This window comes from Coenobita brevimanus, chromosome 57 (genome assembly GCF_032717465.1).
Source record: "Coenobita brevimanus isolate Jiangsu-jjx chromosome 57, ASM3271746v2, whole genome shotgun sequence".
Classification (NCBI taxonomy): domain Eukaryota; kingdom Metazoa; phylum Arthropoda; class Malacostraca; order Decapoda; family Coenobitidae; genus Coenobita; species Coenobita brevimanus.
In genome coordinates this window covers 16,626,638-16,646,478 of record NC_137010.1, presented here as the reverse complement: position 1 = coordinate 16,646,478, position 19,841 = coordinate 16,626,638, and the positions used below count along the sequence as shown (strand labels likewise).

Genomic DNA, 19,841 nt, shown 5'->3' with positions numbered 1-19,841 from the left:
GATAGTTATTTTAAAAAATTTTGTTTATTCCATGATAGGTTAGATGACAGTTCAGTGGTCAGACATGAAATATTCATTGAGTCACCTAGTTGCCCACTCTGTTTTGTACTTTGTCTGATGGGCAAGAATCTGTACCCAAATGACAGTGTTCACTCCACTTATGACTAAAACACATTAATCTAAGCCTAAAAGCAGTTTATAAATCAACCAGAACACAAAATTTAAGTCTAAAATATCATCCAATTCAGTATAAAAAAAAAAAAAAATCAGAACCCATCACAAAACTGGAGGTAGGCCTATGATAGATGGGGTAGGGTGGTATTTCTACCCCTATCACTATACCGGGGTATAATATCTAGGGGTATCGTAAATCGGGGTTTGCCTGTATGCATCACTGAATGTCAGTAAATATGTTGCACTGTGGATGAAACCGGAAGCCAAACTTCTTCTGCTCAGAGAACTTTAATGGCAACATACATCAGTACCATTCATGTGCTGCCATTCACATTACTTAGGCAATACCACCCCTGTCAGTGTATTTTCTCTCATTATTGTTCTTTAATGTGAATAAGTATGGTTCTCAGAAAGCTAAATTGAAATGATGAATGAGAGAATATTCAGATGTACAGTTGTAACCTAATCAAAATCGTGACAGACAACACTGCTTATGGATGTTGCACCACTGCATATAAAATCCTGTTTATCCACCACAAAATCTGGTGATATTTACTTGGCCCAAATGTTAAATAACACATGTACAGATTATGAAGGGATTCATAAAATATCAGGTAATGGTGTATGTTTTGAACATTAGGACACAGTGTATGAGCCTCAGTGTCATGACGGTACACTCGCATCACTTGACTTTATTAACCCCCTTAATCCCAGGTGATGACCATAGTTTCATTTCGTTTCGTTATTAAAGGCTCCAACATGCTTGGATGTGTCGCCTTGATCACCTAAATGCTGCACGATCCATTGCAGCCTCCCTGTTCAGTCCCTTAACCCTGAGGTCGCACTTAATGACCTTGTCCCATGTCTTTCTCGGTCCACCCCTCATAACCCCACCCCCAATGTTAACACGTCTCACCTCCTGCACCCAGTTGTCATTCCCCATCCTCTCCACATGTCCAAACCATCTCAATCTACCTCTCCTCATCACAACGCCAATACACTCCAGTCCCATCCTACCTTTCAACTCTTCCATCATAAACCCAGCCCCCCCAGACCTTACACGCAGGGGCGCACTACACATCCACCCAATCATTGTCATTTCTGTATGTCTGAGCTGGTGAATATCCACCTCCTTTACTACCCAGGTCTCACTACCATACAGCATTACACTCCTAACACATTTTTTTTTTTTTTTTTTTTTTTTTTTTTTTTTTTAAAGAAGAAGAAGGAACCAAAGGCCATGAGCCTGCAAAACTGTTCCTTCCAAGAGAAAAACAAAATACAAGAGAGAGCCAAATTCAAGTTCCATTTATTTCGAGATGCCTGGACACAGTGCGTTTGAAAGACTGGAGATCATAGGAAGCAGGAAATACAGACAGAGGGAGACAGTTCCAGAGTTGACCTGTCGCATAAATGAAGGACTGGGAGTAACGGTTATCTCTTGCATTAGAGAGTTGGACAGAAAAGGGGTGAGAGTTTGCTGCTAGATGGGTGCTATGTGCCCGTCGTAGAAGTGGAGGAATGCATGCAGACAGTTCAGAGGAACAGTGACCATTGAAGCAGCGATAGAAAAGAGATAAAGATGCAACATTGCGGCGAAGAGACAGAGGTTGAAGGGAGTCAGTAAGAGGGGGAGAGTTAATGAGACGAAAAGCCTTTGACTCCACCCTATTGAGAAGAGCTGTATGTGGGGAGCCTCCCCACACATGAGGGTTGTACTCCACACAGGGGCGGATAAAACTCCTGTATAGAGTCAACAATTGTGCAGGGGCAAAGAAGGAACGGAGTCGGCTTAGCACACCCAATCTCTTGGAAGCAGATTTTACAAGAGATGTAATATGATCTTTCCAAGACAAGTCCCGAGCAAATGAAACCCCAAGCATGTTCAAGGATGATGCAGGATTAAGTTCAGTATTATTAAACATAAGTGGATATACCTGTGGAAGATTTTGTCGGGTTGATAGGTGCAAAACTGAGTCTTTGATGCATTAAAAACAACCAGATTATTTTTACCCCAGTCAGAGATACGAGCCAAGTCAGACATTAGGTGTGCCATAGCCTCATCCCTTGCCTGTTGAAGTAACTGCTGAGATGGACGTTGTGGGAATCGAATGGAAAGGTGAAGGGTGGAGTCATCAGCGTATGAGTGGATAGGGTTAGATGTACAGCTTAGAAGGTCATTGATGAATAAAAGGAAGAGAGTTGGTGATAGGACAGAGCCCTGAGGAACACCACTGTTAATAGATCTAGAAGAACGATAGCCGTCTACAACAGCGGCTATAGAATGACCAGAAAGGAAGCTAGAGATGAAGGCACAGAAAGAAGGATAGAAACCGTAAGAGGGCAGTTTGGAAGTTAAAGATTTATGCCAGACTCGATCAAAAGCCTTTGAGATGTCAAGTGCAATGGCAAAGCTTTCGCCAAAGTCCCGAAAGGAGGATGACCAGGAGTCTGAAAGGTAGGTGAGAAGGTCGCTTGTGGAGCGTCCCTGACGGAACCCATACTGATGATCAGAATGAAGGTTGTGGTAGGAAAGATGCTTTAAAATTTTTCTATTAAGAATAGACTCAAAAACTTTTGATATACAGGATGTTAAAGCAATTTGGGCGATAGTTAGAGGGTTGGGAATGGTCACCCTTCTTTGGGACTGGCAGAATGAGAGCAAACTTCCAGCAAGAAGGAAAGGTACAAGTTGACAGACAAAGGCGAAAGAGTTTGCCTAGGCAGGGTGTAAGCACAGAAGCACAGTTATTGAGGACAACAGGAGGGACTCCATCAGGCCCATATGCCTTATTAGTACTGAGGCCAGCAGTGGCAGAAAATACATCAGCTGAAGTAATTTTAATGTTAGCCATGAGGAAGTCTGAGGGGGAAAATGATGGAGGAACAGCACTGGAATCGTCTAAGGTGGAACTGGAGGAGAAAGTCTGAGCGAAGAGATCTGCTTTATCAGTAGAAGAAATAGCTACAGAGCCATCAGAGTAGGAAAGAAGAGGGAAGGATGATGAGGTAAAGTTGTTAGAAAGGTTTTTGGCAAGGTGCCAGAAGGAGCGGGAAGAGTTCGAGTTGGAGAGTTGAGAGCATTTAGTGCGGATGAAATTATTTTTAGCAGAGCGAAGAACAGACTTAGCACGATTCCGGGCAGAATTGTATAAAAGATGTGATTAAGGGTGGGTTGGCTCCAGTACCTTTTATAGGCCCTCACTTTGTTGCGGACAGCATTAGAACAAACGTGATTAAACCAAGGCTTTCTTGCGTTAGTCAAAGGATATGAGAAAGGAATGTATGCTTCCATGCCCGAGAGAATAACCTCCGTAATGCGCAAGGCACACCCAGATGGCTCCCGGCCATGAAAGCAATAATCATTCCAGGGAAAATCAAAGAAGTACTGCCTGAGGGCCTCCCAATCCGCAGCCCCAAAGTGCCAGAGACGACGTTTGTTTGGAGGGTCCGCAGGCCGTACCGGAGCAATAGGACAGGTTAAGGTGATAAGGTTATGATTGGAGGAGCCCAACAGAGAGAAAAGATTAACAGTGTAAGCAGAAGGATTAGTTGTAAGGAAGAGATCAAGTATGTTGGCGCTCTCTCCAAGGCAGTCAGGGATACGGGTAGGGTGCTGTACAAGCTGCTCTAGGTCATTAAGGATAGAAAAGGTGTAGGCTTGTTCACCAGGTGGATCAGTGAAAGGAGAGGAGAGCCAAAGGTGGTGGTGAACATTGAAATCTCCAAGAATGGAGATTTCAGAGAATGGAGAGATGGATACAAAGATCCCCTTAGCATGTAGGGAGAGTCCTCTCAATGTCAGGAGAGGCAAGAGCTCCCTGAACTTCTCCCAACCACATCTCACCCTAGCCACAGACCAAGCTCCAGCCCCACCTCCAGCACACAACATGTCTCCCAAATAACAAAACTCTTCCATGCACTCAAGAGATTCACCAGCAAGTTCAATCCTTTCATGCCTGACAATCTCCACCTGCTCTCCCTGACACGCAGTACACATAAAATCAGCATTATCTCTCAGCCTACCTCTGATACCACTACATCTCTTGTGCACCCATTTATCACAAACACCGCACAAGATAGAATTACTTCCCACACCCTTGAGGCAAACTGCACATGGCCACTCTCCCTCGTCTTTGACAGTACCACCACCAACCCTGGATATCATCACTTTTGTTTTATCTGGATTTACCCTTAAGCCCTTGTGCCCCATACCATCTCTCCACTTCCTAAACCTTTTCTTCGCCTCCCTTTCGTTCTCTGCAATCAACACCAAATCATCAGCATATAACATTTCCCACGGGAGTCCGTTTCTAAAGTCATGTGAGAGTGCTTCAAGTACCATGATAAACAACATGGGACTCAAAACTGACCCCTGATGCTCACCAGCATTCACAGAAAACTCATCACTCAAATCTCCATTCACTCTTACCTGGGTGCGAGCACCCACATACATAGCCATAACCACCCTAATCAGCCACTCCTCCAAGCCAAGCTTTTTCATTGCCCACTTCACCACCTCTCTAGGGACTCTGTCAAAGGCCTTTTCCAGATCAACAAAAACAAAATACAGGTCCCTTCTCCTACCAATATATTTTTCCTAAAACTGTCGAACAGTGAATATGGCATCAGTTGTCCCCCTACCTGGCATAAACCCAAACTGCATCTCATCAATATTCATTCTTTCTCTAATCATACCTTCTAAAACTCTCTCCATTACCTTCATTATCTGATCTAAAAGCTTTATACCTCTATAATTTCCTCTTTCCAGGGCATCACCCTTCCCTTTATACACATTTACAGTTACACTCTTCAGCCAATCATCTGGGACAACACACTCATAAGTAATCATATTTATCAGGTCAGTGACTAACCTCACCCCTATATCTCCCGAGGCCTTCAACATTTCGGCAGTCAACCCAGACACACCTGCTGCCTTCCCCACCTTCATCCTGTCTATCCCCTCACTCACAGTAGCAGCATCAATCAATGGCCAAGGGCCAAACACTGGATCTGCTGGCTTCAAACCTTCCCTGTCCCAGTCAAACTCCTCATTCAACAACCAGCTATAATGCTCTCTCCATGCATCTTTAATATCCTCATTGTTCACTGCTACCCTTCCTTCATCATTCTTCACACACTGCTCACCTATAATATCCCAATTATCCCTCTTCATCTGATTTGCCACCTTAAATATCATATTTTTCCTTTCCCCATGATTTAGGTTATCAAGTAAAAGACCCTGTGACTCAGACTTCGCCCTGTATACCTCTCTTCTAGCCCTACGCTTGGCAGCCAAGTATTCCTCCTTGCTACCATCCTGCTTCCATTCCCGGAAAAGCCTTCTTTTCTCCTTAACTGCAGCTTCTACACCCTCATCCCACCACCAGGTTACTTTATGTCTTGGTGGGCCTCTTGTCCAACCGCATGTTACATCAGTAACTCTAAAGAGATTGTTCTTGAGGGCTCTGTACTGTTCATTAATGCCTCTGTCTACAGCTCCCTGTTCAGCCACCATTCTCCTCATCTCGCAATAGAAGGTATCCCTTACTACTTGGTTTTTCAGCTTCCATATTTTCCTCCTAGGTACATAAGTCCACTTTTTCATCTAGCAAAACATGCACTACACCCCGGGTGACCACTATAGTCGATCTAGTGTATACTGAAAAATCATGGGTGTTTTCCTCCCCTCTGCCACCCTCCACCCTCACAGTTAGTAACATGTCTTAGAGAATAGTATATATATATATATATATATATATATATATATATATATGAATACAGTATATATATACTGTATATATACAGTAAAATCTCAAATTTCGATGGATATATTTACCCAAAAACCGCATCTAAATTCAAAACATCGAAATTTAAACTGAACCTCTTGTGGGAAAAATCAGTTTGGGTCCAGGGCCTCCCAACTTCAATATGTAAAATCATGATTTTTTGCCCACACTCCCTGTAAACTTTATGAACTGTAAATGTGGTTAAGTGACTGTAGCTCTGCACTGTATTGCCATACTGTACTGTAGTGTAGAATACAGTAAAATTTGTTACAGTTTGTCGGTATCCTGTCACAGTTTTTATTACAGTAGTTACAGCACACTGTACAGTACAGTACTAACCTTAGGTTATGGAATATTATCACCTGGCTGGCTGGTGTTTGTGGTGTGTGCCAGGGGTGGACTACTAAGTTGAAGTAGCCTTCTCTGTAGAGGTATCCAACTCAAACCCCACAAAATCAAAATCATCCTCGAGTATCTGGACATCTGCAGTGTCGACATCTTCCTCTTCACCCTCTTGGATGGTTATGACGCTAATACATTTTTTCTTTTCACTATGTGGAGATGAATTATAATAATGGTATTTAAGCACTAAATGGCAGATATGTGCTTAATTTTTATAAAATAAATGGTTGTATGATAATCTAAGCGAGAATACTATAATTTTGGCCACAATGTACGATAACCTCAGATCCGAGAATTTCCATCCCTGCCTGAGAGCATTGAAATGCACGACTTTCTCTCGAAACGTGAGGTAGGCAGACCACTCGAAAATGCATCAAAATTTGATTCATCGAATTCTAAGCTGTCGAAGTTTGAGATTTTACTGTATATATTTATACAGTGGTTCCTCGTTTTTCGCACTAGGATGTTCCGCCAAAACCGCACGAAATGTGAAACGTCGAAGTATGAAGTTAAGATTTAATGGGAAAAATAGAGGAGCGTTCCGGTGGGACATGTACCTACCCTATCAGAAAGTACTGTAACACCAAACAGGCCTTACCCTCCCGTGATGCCACCAACCCCACACCAGGCGCTAAGGGATCTACACACACACACACACACACACACACACACACACACACACACACACACACACACACACACACACAAGAGAGAGAGAGAGGTAAAGATGATCACACACACACACATACACACACACACACACACACACACACACAAGAGAGAGAGAGAGGTAAAGATGATCACACACACACACACACACACACACACACAAGAGAGAGAGAGAGGTAAAGATGATCACACACACACACACACAAGAGAGAGAGAGAGAGAGAGAGATTAACCTCTTAACCGCGGGGCGTCACTTTTGTGACGCTTGGGAGCAAGGGATCATACCGCGGGACATCACTTTTGCGATTCTGTGTTATTTTGAATTCGCCCGGGCTTTGAAGTGGTGGCTTGTATCATCTATCGGTACTGCCAATGTCCAACACTAGTCAGCACTCCTAATCTCATCTGCACTCCCATCCCTTGTTGACAATTTAGCCATTTCTCCCCGTTCTTGACTCCCCTCCCTACCTCCCCTCCATTACCCTCTCCTCTCGCCTGGCCAGCCATGCTACGCTAAGTAAATCTTCCCTGGAATTTTCCACTGATTTCATCCATTGAAATAAGCCCTATGCCCTATTCTTATACCAAATAATATATACCAAAAAGAAATAAGGTAAGTGAGAGTGCCATACACCTGGAATTGGCTAATTATCACCTGACAACACCTCACGTGCACTCGTTCGCTAATTTTCGCTGTTTATTTCCCCTTGAAATATGCCGTATAATCTATTCTCGTAATAAAAATATATATAAGAAAGGAAGGGCCTAAGTGCTATTTACAGTCACCTGGAACTACCTAATTATTGCAGGCCACCACACTGTATTCTATACTAAGTAAATCATCCCTGGAATTTTCCACTGATTTCATCCATTGAAATAAGCCCTATGCCCTATTCTTATACCAAATAATATATACCAAAAAGAAATAAGGTAACTTATAGTGCCATGCACCTGGAATTGGCTAATTATCACCTGACAACACCTCACGTGCACTCGTTCGCTAATTTTCGCCGTTTATTTCCCCTTGAAATATGCCATATAATCTGTTCTCGTAATAAAAATTATATAAGGAGGGAAGGGAGAAGCCTAAGTGATATTTACATTCACCTGGAACTACCTAATTTATAATGTATTGTCTAGATTTCCTGCCATTCATTTCATAGCTATATAATAGCAGCTCTCACGAGGCTGATGTTGGCACTAATGCATTCTCTCTAGGTAGGCCACCCCGGCCCACCAATATCAGTTTACTGTCTTTCAAGGTGAAAGTACGTCGGATTCGCTCCTGCTAACTTCCGCCGCTTTTTAGCCCCATGCAAAGGGCCCTGTGACCTCTACTCCCTACTAAACCTCGTGTGGAAAGAGGTAAAGGGCTGACGATTGATAGAGAGTGACTACAATCTTTCTGGTGAGTAAAACAGTTCAAATGGAATTGTAAATAATGTGTAAACAGTAAGTGAAAGCAATGAATGTAAATATAAGTGAACGGTGGAAAATAGTTCTGTAAGTTACTTCAAGTGACAGTGCATAACACAGTGTAAATAAAATAGAAATGTAAATAATGTAAATAAAATAGAGAATGTAAATAGAAATGTAAATGAGTAGTATTATAAGAATACGAGTATATATACTAGGAGTAATGAAAGTGAAAGTTTCACTCTAGCATGTCTGAATACTATGAGTTATGAGAATGAAGGTGAAAGGGACATTCACTCTCAACGCTAGTATACAGGACGAGCAAGTGAATGCTACATATTTTGCTGAAAGAGAAATTGAATCCCTACAGTGACAATAAACTACTATTACAGAAGGAAACTCATGGACAAAGACTGTAGATATATTCTGCTTATGTAGAATATATTCAAACTCAGCTTGTATTTGAAGTCTGTAAGCTTGAATTTGACAGTACAGTTGACTCTCAGTTTTGCGGACCGTGAGACAACGGACTTTGGATTTAACGGACATCATCCGTAGGTCCATTACCACTGTGGACCCACGGACAAAATGGCAGCTGTGTACGCTGCTTCACAAAGCATCTGCTAGGTGGCCGTTAGCATGCTGCCAATCTATTTGCCTAGCTCATCGGTACCAGTGTGACAGTCATTGTGTCACCATGCCTCCCAAACCTGAAAAAAAAAAGTGTGAACCTCAGTGTAGCTCAGAAGTTAGAGTTAATTCGCAGACTTGAAAATGGTTTGTCGGTGGCGCATGTATATGAGGAGTTCGGAGTGAAGAAACAAACTGTTATTGATATAAGAAAAGCAATGCCCAAAGCAATTGAATATGCTTCTAAGTTTTGTGTTGATGGCTCTTCAAGCAAAGATGGTGATGTACAGCCACAGAAACACATGAAAACTGGCCATGAATCACAGTTGGACTCAGCTGTGATGAAGTGGTATGTGCAACAGTGAGCGAATGGTGTAATGGCGAAGTGTCATGGTGAGTGGGTGGTTAAAAGTACAGTACGTATATGTTTTACAGGAACGGACTTTCTGCGGGAATGGACTGGTCTTCTCCCTGTTAGTCCACAAAATTTGGGGTCAACTGTATCTCTATCTGTAAATATAACACATTATTTTTTTATGCATCTGTGTGTACACTGCAATTCTTATCTGTCTGCTTATTTTCTGCTTTTGTTTCTGAATCAATTATGTCACCTCCCTTTCTTTCCAGTACCGCTACCTTCTCTCAGCCAGTCTTATCCACTTTCTTAACCCTCTCCTTTCTCAAGTTATTCCGTACAGTTCTGCTTTCTTCCTCTCTGAGTCAACCACTTCTACATCTTTATCCATTTCAGTCCAGCTGTTCATTTGTCCACTGGAATTTTACTGTTCTCCTCATTCATCTCACTCCTTGTATATTCACCTCACTCCCTACCCTCAGGACAACCGTATCCACATTGGGGCACGGATAGAAATGCGTGTGGTGACTCTTGGACTTGATGGAGCAGGGAAAACATCCATCCTTTTCAAACTCAAGCAGGATGAGTTTGTGTCAACCATCCCAACAATTGGGTTTAATGTGGAGACCATTGAATACAAGAATTTTAAGGTTTGTGAAATTGTTGATTTTTTCCTGTTTCTAAATTTTTTTACGCACCTCTGTGAAAAAAGTTGATAGTGATAGTGATAGTTATGATGATAAAGAGGATTTTATTGTTGTCATTTCATGTATTATATAACTGTAGATGAAGTACCCATATTCTTTGGCTGTATGTTACTTTACTGAGATGAGGTCTTGACCCAAATAGCTTAATCTAAGTCAGATTAGCTTAGGTTAGTCCAGGGTTACTCAACCTGGGGTTCATGAACCTTCAGAGGTGTGCACTAGGGTTTCTAGAGGGTACTTAGATGGCTGATGAAAATGTATGAAAATCTACTAAGAGAGAGAAAGAGAGAGAGTGAGAGTTAATTTAGTTAGTTATATGTGCGTATCAATGGTTGTAGGTGTTTGCGTATCAGGTTAATTCACATTCAGACAGCTACCCTGAGTGAGGATGGGGGGTACTGTCTCATTACAGTCAGTGTGTTGTATGCCACAGAGCTTTATTACTGGTGTGCATGAAACCAAGCTTTCTCAAGCAACATTTAAACAGATGCCATCCAAATCTGAAAAGTAAGAACACTCTCCTCAAGTAATGCGGACAGTAGGGACTGGACAAGACGCGTGCTACTCAAACCTGTGTCACTCACACAGTATGTTTGCATGTATAATGGTATAATATGTTCTGGCGACTTTCCAAAACTCTCACTTTTACTCCTTCTTACCACCTTACCCCACGTATATTACCCCCTGTTTATACCCACCATCAGTTAAAACACTGAAAGAGATATAACTGTTTTAATTAAGAACATCATGGGTATTAAAAACAGCATTAACAAAAACAAAAGTTGGGCTGAGTACCCTTGTGTTGGTGATGTGTAGCTTCCCGGCACTACCCCCGCCCCCACCCCCTTCGTTGTTTTTGTCATAAAGTTTCGCCTTCTTTTGTATCATGTGGCCTTCGCTAGGCACGTTAGGCCATATGCTTAGATGAAAATTTATGAGTTTCACAGTTTTAGTGGACTAAATGAAACGAATATGTTTGCTAACCAGAAAAAATTACTCTTTCATCCAAGTGTTCTGGTAAGCTAGCATTCAGTTTCACATTCTTTGTTCAGTTTTGCACTTCCCAACATATTTCGGACTGACTGTGCATATGGCTAGCTGTTCTTTCTCTGATGCTCCACGTAAAGCCCTAGAAGCTTCTTGGTGACAGACAACATTATCAACTTTCACTGCTGCCAGGTTTGCATCCCACACACGATCTTCTTGATCTTCTCCCAGTCCTTACAAATCTTTCTGATGGTGCTTTCATTCATGCCTTGCTTTTTTGCCCTTTCTACCTGCCTCTTTCCCTGCTCTAACTCCTTTACTATCTCGTACTTCTGGGGATAATTTCTGCCTGCCTCTTTGCCTGCTTTAACTCCTTGACTGTCTTATACTTCTGAAGATGCGTTGCTTTCTGGGTGGCTGGGGCTGATTACATGGCATGACTGAGTCAGTGTCCTCACATGACACTCAAACACACACACACAAAAAATCTTGCTGCACAGTGCAGGTAGAACCCAGTCAGGCTCAAGAAAGGACTGATAGCCATATGCTAAGTCATTCCACGATGTGTTGGGAAGCACAAAATCAACCGAAGAATGAGGAATTGAATGCAAACTTATGAGAGCACATGGATGAAAGAGTAATTTTCTTTTTGATTAGGAAACATTTGCATTCCATTTCATCCCCTAATATTGCAAAACCCACACGAGCATGGGGTAGAACTCGGTGAGATGCGAGAAACGACTGATTGCTGTATGCTCAGTCAGTCCGAAATGTGTTGGGAAGCACGAAATTGAATGAAGAATGTGAAACCAAACTCTAATTTACAAGAACACATGGATGAAAGTACAGTAAAACCTCGATATAACAGACGTCAGTGTACCAGAATTCACACTTATCAGACTCGAGGAGCCGACTGGACTAAATTCTTATATATCAGGAAAAGTCCGATAAAGCCCAAAGTGGTTCGGACTGCCTGACCTCAGTAATAGTAAGGTAAATAAAAGACATGTTTATCTGTGTACAGGAAAGTATTATTATATATGGTATATTATACCATTTGATTATTGTTATGAATGTATACAGTAGTCCCTCATTTATCCAGATGCTTAGTATCCGGATGTGTTCATTATTTGGATGCTGGACATTAGCTCTATTAATCCATTACCCGAATTTACTTGCTATTATTCTGACATAAAGGTCCCCAAGAACTTCGGCCGGCCAGCCGACACGTTCAAACATTCGGTATTATGACTGCTGGGCTCGAGCCATGAGCAGGAAGTACAGGTATACCTTGGTTTAACGATCCAATTGGGTAAGTAAAAACCCATTGTTAGGTGGGATATTTTATCTTGGGGTAGCTTTAACATGTAAAGTATAGGGATGTGTTTTTGAGCCATGGGTTTCACCCCCAGCCAAGTCCTAAACCCACCCAAATGAGTCCAAAAGTAAGTTTAAAGCCAACCTAAATGGCCTAACAGCTGTAAAACAAGCTAACCTAAGCCTAACACCTGCAAATAACTCACTAAAACCAACAAATTAAATCTGAAAATCATCAAATATAAGTCTGGACAAAATCATGCTTGTAAACTGTACCCCAAAATGACAATGTTCACCCCACCAGTGGCTAAAACACATTAATCTGAGTCTAAAAACGGTTTATAAATCAACTTAAACACACAATTTTAGTCTATAATTTAATCAAAATTGGTTAAAACAAATAAATAAACACCCATTGTTAAACTGGGGTTTGTCCATCATTAGGCAGGGTATGTTGGTATTTCTACCCCTATCGTCAAGCCAGGGTATCGTATCTAGGGGTATTGTATATCGAGGTATACCTGCAGTCTGTAACCCACAACCAGAGCTAAAATGTCTGTCCACCCCTGTACTGAATGGTCAAAGTCGCGTGCTCATCCTATCACTCCCAACGAACCTCCAGCACCCGAGTAATACAACTGTAATCCGCAAGCGGTGTCAAAGCGTCCTTATGCATTCTGCAATGAATGTCCAATATTTTGTTGCCTTAGGGCTAAGTCTTTCCCAATCGCCACCTCCATCGAACATAGACCACAAGTCATGAGTACATGTTTGGCAACAGCGGCAGTCTGCCTCTCTACCGAACGTTGAAAGTCCCCTAGTCATGGTGAGTTGTGTTTCCGCATGGCCACTCAGTGTCTAACAGACCGCAAGCCACGAGTAAACGTACAGTAAAAGTGCCCGCTTGCCTGTTGACAGAAGGGGGAGAATCCTGCCCACAGCCTCGCTTCTTTCCCCCTCCTGTCCCTCCTCCATACCCTCCCAGTTCTCTCCTCACTCCATCAGTCCTTACCCTCCTTCGTGGTGATAACACTGACTCATGAGTTTTCAAATTTTTTTGCAATTCATTTGACAACTATTGGTTTTATCGAAATTCCGAAATGACCACAAGAAAGCTCATGAAATTCTGCATTTAGATATATGCTTAATCCATGGAAGGTGGTGGCAAAATTTTGCACCAGGATGGTGGGAAGTTATATGTTGGTAAGTTTTACTCCTGAATGCTTTATTCTTTGCCGAATTACTGTACTCTTACTTGTCAGTTTTATGTGTTTTTATTAGCTCTTATAGGATAAACACCAGTAAAGATGAAGGTATACAATTTATACCAGTATAACCAATATCCGGTGACATATTTGGTCGTGGAATTTTTTTTGAGCCCCAGGAGCAATCACTCGTCACAGACAACAGATTTTCAAACCGATCAGTTTTGTGTGTGTGTGTGTGTGTGGATTTTTTTGGTTTATGCATTGTTTTCATGATGTTTAGCATTAATATGGATAATCCTATGTATGTTTTGTTGTCTCAATGTGGCAGAATGACCTGAAAACTGCTGAAATTAGGTGGGGGCACTGTACATAGAGGAGTGTGTGGTTTTCAGTTTTTTTTTCTTGGTTTTCTTGGTCTTTAGCATCACTTTGGATATTCCTATGTGTGTTTTGATGTCTAAATACAGCAGATTGACTTGAAAACAGTGTCAAAATTAGGAGGGATACTGTACATACAGTGGTGTATAGGTAGGGTGTTTTTTGGTTTTCAGTGTCTTTTTGGCATGGTTTTGTCGGTGTTGAAAATTATTTTGGATAATCCTATATATGTTTTGATGTCAAAATATGGCAGCATGACTGGAAAACACTGCCAAAATAAGGAGGGGTACAGTACATACAGTAGTGTTTAGGTGGGGTTTTTTAGGTTTTGAGTGGTTTTTCTGCATGGTGTTCTTGGTGTTTAGCATTACTTTGGATATTCCTATATGTGTTTCGATATCTAAATATACCTGAATGACTGGAAAACATTGCCAGATTAAGCATAGCTACTGTACAAATAGGTTGGGCTTAGGTTGGAGGTGAGTATAGGTAAGGTCTGGGTATGGTAGGGGAACAGTGTTCATTATCCAGATGTTGCCACTACCCAGACATGCCTTTGGCTCTATTATGTCCAGATAAATGAGGGATTACTGTAGTACAGTACAGTACTGCAATGGTAGTGAAAACAGTTGGTGATGCCATGGTGATAAACTGTTGGTGCTATCAGGACTAATGTCTGATATATCAGAAAAAGTCCAGGCTAGCAGGGGGGGGAAGTCCAGATGTCGCTTTTATCAGACTTTCACTTTTTTTGGACTGGCTTGGGCCTCAAATAGTCCGTTATAGTGAGGTTGTACTGTATTTTTTTTTTTTTTATCAGCATACATTTTCGTTGCACTTCGTCCCATAAAATTGCAACCCGTAAATTTTCATCAAACCATACGGCCTTGAGTATGCCTAGGACAGGTACTTGGATGTAAGCTGGCCAATCATGGCGAATCTGGCTGGTGACATTACTGTGCACAACTGTCAAATTTCATAGCCAGGGCAGCTGACTTCACCATGTGAGCTCGAGTTTTTCTGCATGTTGTTATGACCTGACACATTATCCTGAGTCCGTTAGAACAAAAACGTGTTACTCGAGGATTGAGAGAATGGTGCCATCTTCAAGCAGAACAAAAAGGGACTGAAGTGAGCACCCATTAATTGTTTGGGACAGTTAAGTCAACTAAAAGAATCAGGGTTATGTGCATTGTACATGGTATCACTGAGAGTAACACAAGAAAAAAAACAACAACATTGCAGAGAAGTTAATTGTCCCTTGCCATAAAGATATAGTCTGCAGTGTTACTGGATATGATGTTGAGCTGAAAGTCACATCAGCACCTCTCTCAGATGATACCGTTCATTGATGCATATTTGATCATGTCTGAAGGTATCAGAACAAGTGATTGCTGAAATAAAAATGGCATCTTTAGGCAAATTTCCAATCTAGTTTGATGAATTAGCTTATATGGGTGCTTGTGACCACCTCCTTGTGTTTGTATGATACATCAGTGGTGGAGATTTGAAGGAGGATTTTTTGTTTTGTTATGCTTTGTCGATTACAAGGACTTAAGGACTCTTAAAATAATATATATGCGTGTACAACTGATGAAGCACCAATAATGCTTGGCCATTGGTCTGGGTTTCAAGGAAGAGTGAGGCGAGTCCTGAAACAAGGGGTTTTCACTGTATGCTTCACAGATATGCTCAGGCATCTAAGACTCTCTAACCAGAATTTAGATTGGTACTTGATGATCGTGTGCGCATGGTAAATACCATCAAGTGCCCCAGACACACAACTCTTCCACCTACCGTGCCAAGTGTTTGGAACCAATGAAGAAATTTAACTCTTTCACACCAAGGTTTGCTGATTGTTGCAGGATCACAGGGGAATGTGGTATCGAAGTAAAGTCACTGAAGGGGGAGCTTTCTGAATTAATCAAATGTGATAATAAGACAGAGTCATTTGATTTCACCAAAAAATTGTCAGATAACCAGTGGCTGCAAAAGCTGGCCTACTTGAAGGACACATTCTTGCATCTAAACTCGTTAAACTTATCCCTCCAAGGCTGTTTTACCACAAAGATTGATTTCATGGGCAAGGTGAGGTAATTCAACATGAAGCTGGAGCTGTGGGAAGGGAAGGTCATAGATGAAAATCTTAGCATGATTGAACACCTTAGTGAGGCACTTGAAAAAACAAAGGTACTGAAAAACTAGAGTTGGTGCACTGTGTACAAACACATCTTCTTCCCTGTGGATGGAGTCCCCTGTGGATGGAGTTGCAGTATTATTTCTCCAAACTAATGAGTTGGAATAAAAATTGCTTAGAAACCCATTCATTGTTAATGTGCACCTTCTCCAAGATAACATGCAAGAAGAATTCCTAGAGTTGGTGAATGACTCAGTTGTAAATAAAGCAAACACTTCCTTTGACCAAATTCTGGTCTAAAATGAGTGAGCTTTACCCTGCTGTAGCTGATGCTGTTGTGAGATCTTTGCTGATGCTTGCTATTACTTCCCTATGTGAGCAAGGATTTCCAATGCTGTTGAACATGGAAATAAAACACCGAGCACGGCATAATGTAGAGCATGAACGTCAAGTATGTCTAGCTAATACTGCTCGTCGAATTGGGAAACTTGTATGCACAAAACAGGCACAACCTTCTCACTGAAGTTTAATACTGGTTGTCTCATTTCAAATGTGGTGTTAGTGCTTACCTTCTAAATGAAATAATTATAATTTTGTTAGTCTCACAAGAACTGATATGGTACCATTCTACACGGAATTAGTGCTAACGTTTATTTTTTTCCTAAAGTAACTTTCAGTAGTTGGTTTAGTATCATTCTACACTGAATTAGTGCTAATGTTTATTTTCTTCCCAAAGTGACTACAGCTTCACTTTTGTGATGTCGTTGTACATTGACTATTATGTTAATGCATAACTGCATAATAAAGTCATTACAGTTTCAATCATTTGGTACCATAACATCCATTGTAGTACCATTGTATATTGAATTAGTCTTACCATTTTTTATTCAGTGTCAGATTGATGGGAGCGTGGGTTGATGATCTGATAACCCAGGGGATACTTTGTGGATAAAAGGTTAAGAGCCTCTGAGCTAGTCTAACTAAACCTAACCTGATGTAATTTATTCAACCCCAGCTTATCCAGATTAACCTAACCCACTTCAAACTAGGCCACACCAAAACTTCATAACCTGACCTGTTCATGCCATGAATAGCTTATCTTAACCTAAACTTATCTGATCTGATTTAACGTATCCCAGCCATACATAACATATCTCAGCCAAACCTGCCTGCCTGCGCCAGCTCAGCCTAACTTAATGTGATCCAGCCTAAGCTAGCCTGATAAATGGTCTCATCCTTGAACAGTTCACAGTGTGGGATGTGGGTGGTCAGCCCAAACTTCGGCCTCTGTGGCGCCACTATTACTTCAACACACAGGCTGTCATCTTTGTTGTTGATGCCACGGATGCGGAGAGACTGACAGAGGCTCAGGCGGAGCTCACCAAACTTATGACAGAACGTGAACTTAAGGATGCATCGTTGTTGATATTCGCCAATAAGGAGGTATGTGACTTCTGTATTACCTTGAACTGAAAGCTCTTTTCATTGAGGACATTTGGATTTCACAGTTCAGCTGAGTGTGTGCTGTTGCTGGCATTGTTGTTGAGCATAAATGATATTCCAGTCTTGTGGGAAGTACCATTGTTTTCTGTACTGTACAGTATTATGATGCATCTCAAGTTTTCATGCCAGCTTTGACTGGAGAGTGTCCAGGGTTGAGAAGCCCTTTGCAATACTGTAATTTTTCCTTTTATAATAAAATAAACATCATAACCATATCCAACATTATAACTCATGGTTTTGTAAAAGTTGATAGATCTATTAGTGTTTGCTTGTATTTGTATTCCCTCATTCTCCTTTATTCAGAACACCTCAGATGTAGTGTCTGAAATGTTGTGATGATGCCTGTGATTGTTTTCAGAGTTGGGACGGAGCATTGAGCATGGGAGCACTAACGGACAACCTTGGACTGCATAAGCTGTGTCTTGGACGATCATGGCACATCCAGCCATGTGACGCCCAGTCTGGCACTGGCCTCCACCAGGGCCTTGACTGGCTGGCCCGGCAACTAGTCCCCTCAGAGGTCCTTAATTCGGCTGCTTGAAGTGTCATGTTTACTGTCTTGCTCTACCTGATGCCACAGTTAAGGCTTACACACACACACACACACACACACACACACACACATATATATGGGGTCTGTCCAAAAAAAAGTTTATAAATAGCACACCAACTGGCCAGGATAGCATGATTGTGATGGGAGTACTGTGTAATGGTAGCTTTGAACTTTAGCTCAACACTAGCTGCATCATGTCACATCACTTAGTCATTGAGATACATGCGCTTGAGTGAATATGTGTTTAACCAGATAGCTGCAACATACATCATATGATGGAAAACTTGTAGCTTTGACATATATCATATGATGGAATTTTTTTTTCCACTGGGAGGGTAGACCAAGAATGCCTTCATTACTTCACCATGGCTGAACTAAATGATGAACTCAAATTTGTTTTTCTTATCTTTTTCTATGCACTTTTTCATTTCATCCATCCATCCATCATCCAATCCTATGTTGCCCCCTGAGGAGCGTAGGAGCCAGGGGCTAGGCAAGTTGGTCCTAACATTTAAGATGCGAGTGACCATCCTCACTCATCCCTGAGTGGCATTACACAAGCAATAAACCCCAATCACCCCTTGGATATAAACATGTACTGGCTCAATCCGATTGGAGTGCCTTAATTACCCACTAAACCACTAGGCACCATAATTTGGTTATATGGTTACTACCCAGCATAGTAAATGGTTTCATGGTGTCCAGGAAACCATTTGGCTTGTCACTCAGTGTAGAGTCACCCATAGGCAGAAGGAAGAGGAAAGAGCAAAGGAAAGAAAGACGAAAGAGGGAGTGTAAAGTCTCCCATAGGCAGAAAGAAGGGGAAAGAATGAAGGAAAGAAAGACAGAAGAGAGGAAAGGGCAAAAACTCAAAGTAGCACTACATCGAGTGAGTGGATGGTGAACACCCCCACCTACCACCATATTAGAAAAAACCATTTTTTGGGTGAAAAAAAAAAAAAATTCTTTATGGGAGTGAGTAGACCAGGAAACTTAATGCTGCAGTTGTCAGGTTAAAGTGCACTTGGCGAATTTTCTTGTGGCTCTTCTGTTGTCTGATATTGGCAACCTTACAGGGTGGATTTCAACTCTGGGAACAGAAGAAAGTCCACAGGGGCCAAATTCAGAGAGTAGGGCAGCTTGGGGATAATAGTCATCTCATATTTTGCCAAAAAGTCACAAGTATGGAGTGATGCATGAGCAGGTACATTGTCAAGGTGCAGCATCCTGGTTTTGTTTGTCCATGCCACAGGCCTCTTCCTTCACACTGCCTCTCTCAAACACTTTAGGTTGTTCAGGTAAAACTCCATTGACTGTATGACCTCGTGGAGCAAGCTCATGATGGATGATGCCCTTGCAGGAAAAAAAAGACAATCAACATCACCTTCACGTTTGAGTGATTGACGTGCTTTTTTTGGTCGCAGTGATGATGTTCCCACCCCCTGTGACGATTGCCTTTTTGTTTTGACGTCTTAGCTGTACACCCATGTTTCATCACGTGTTAAAACATTTTTCAGAAAGTTTTCGTCAGCATTGGAACAGTCAAACAGCTCCTGATTGACAGTGACATGGTTCTCTTTTTCCTCATCTGTCAGCAGTTGTGGTACAAGTTTTGC

At 41.7% G+C, this 19,841-nt stretch overlaps 1 protein-coding gene across 2 annotated transcripts in view; it reads left to right on the top strand.

The window, feature by feature from the left end:
* The window catches only part of LOC145402103 (E3 ubiquitin-protein ligase TRIM23-like), a 75,317-nt gene extending 56,711 nt beyond the window's left edge, over positions 1–18,606 (top strand). For both annotated transcript variants that reach the window (XM_080274221.1, XM_080274220.1), the window contains exons 9-11: positions 9,918–10,085; positions 17,415–17,612; positions 18,031–18,606. In XM_080274221.1, the coding sequence (XP_080130347.1) occupies positions 9,918–10,085; positions 17,415–17,612; positions 18,031–18,213 (549 nt within the window). In that variant the 3' untranslated portion in view covers positions 18,214–18,606. The remainder of the gene's footprint in view (positions 1–9,917; positions 10,086–17,414; positions 17,613–18,030) is intronic.
* Positions 18,607–19,841: the final 1,235 nt, after the last annotated feature.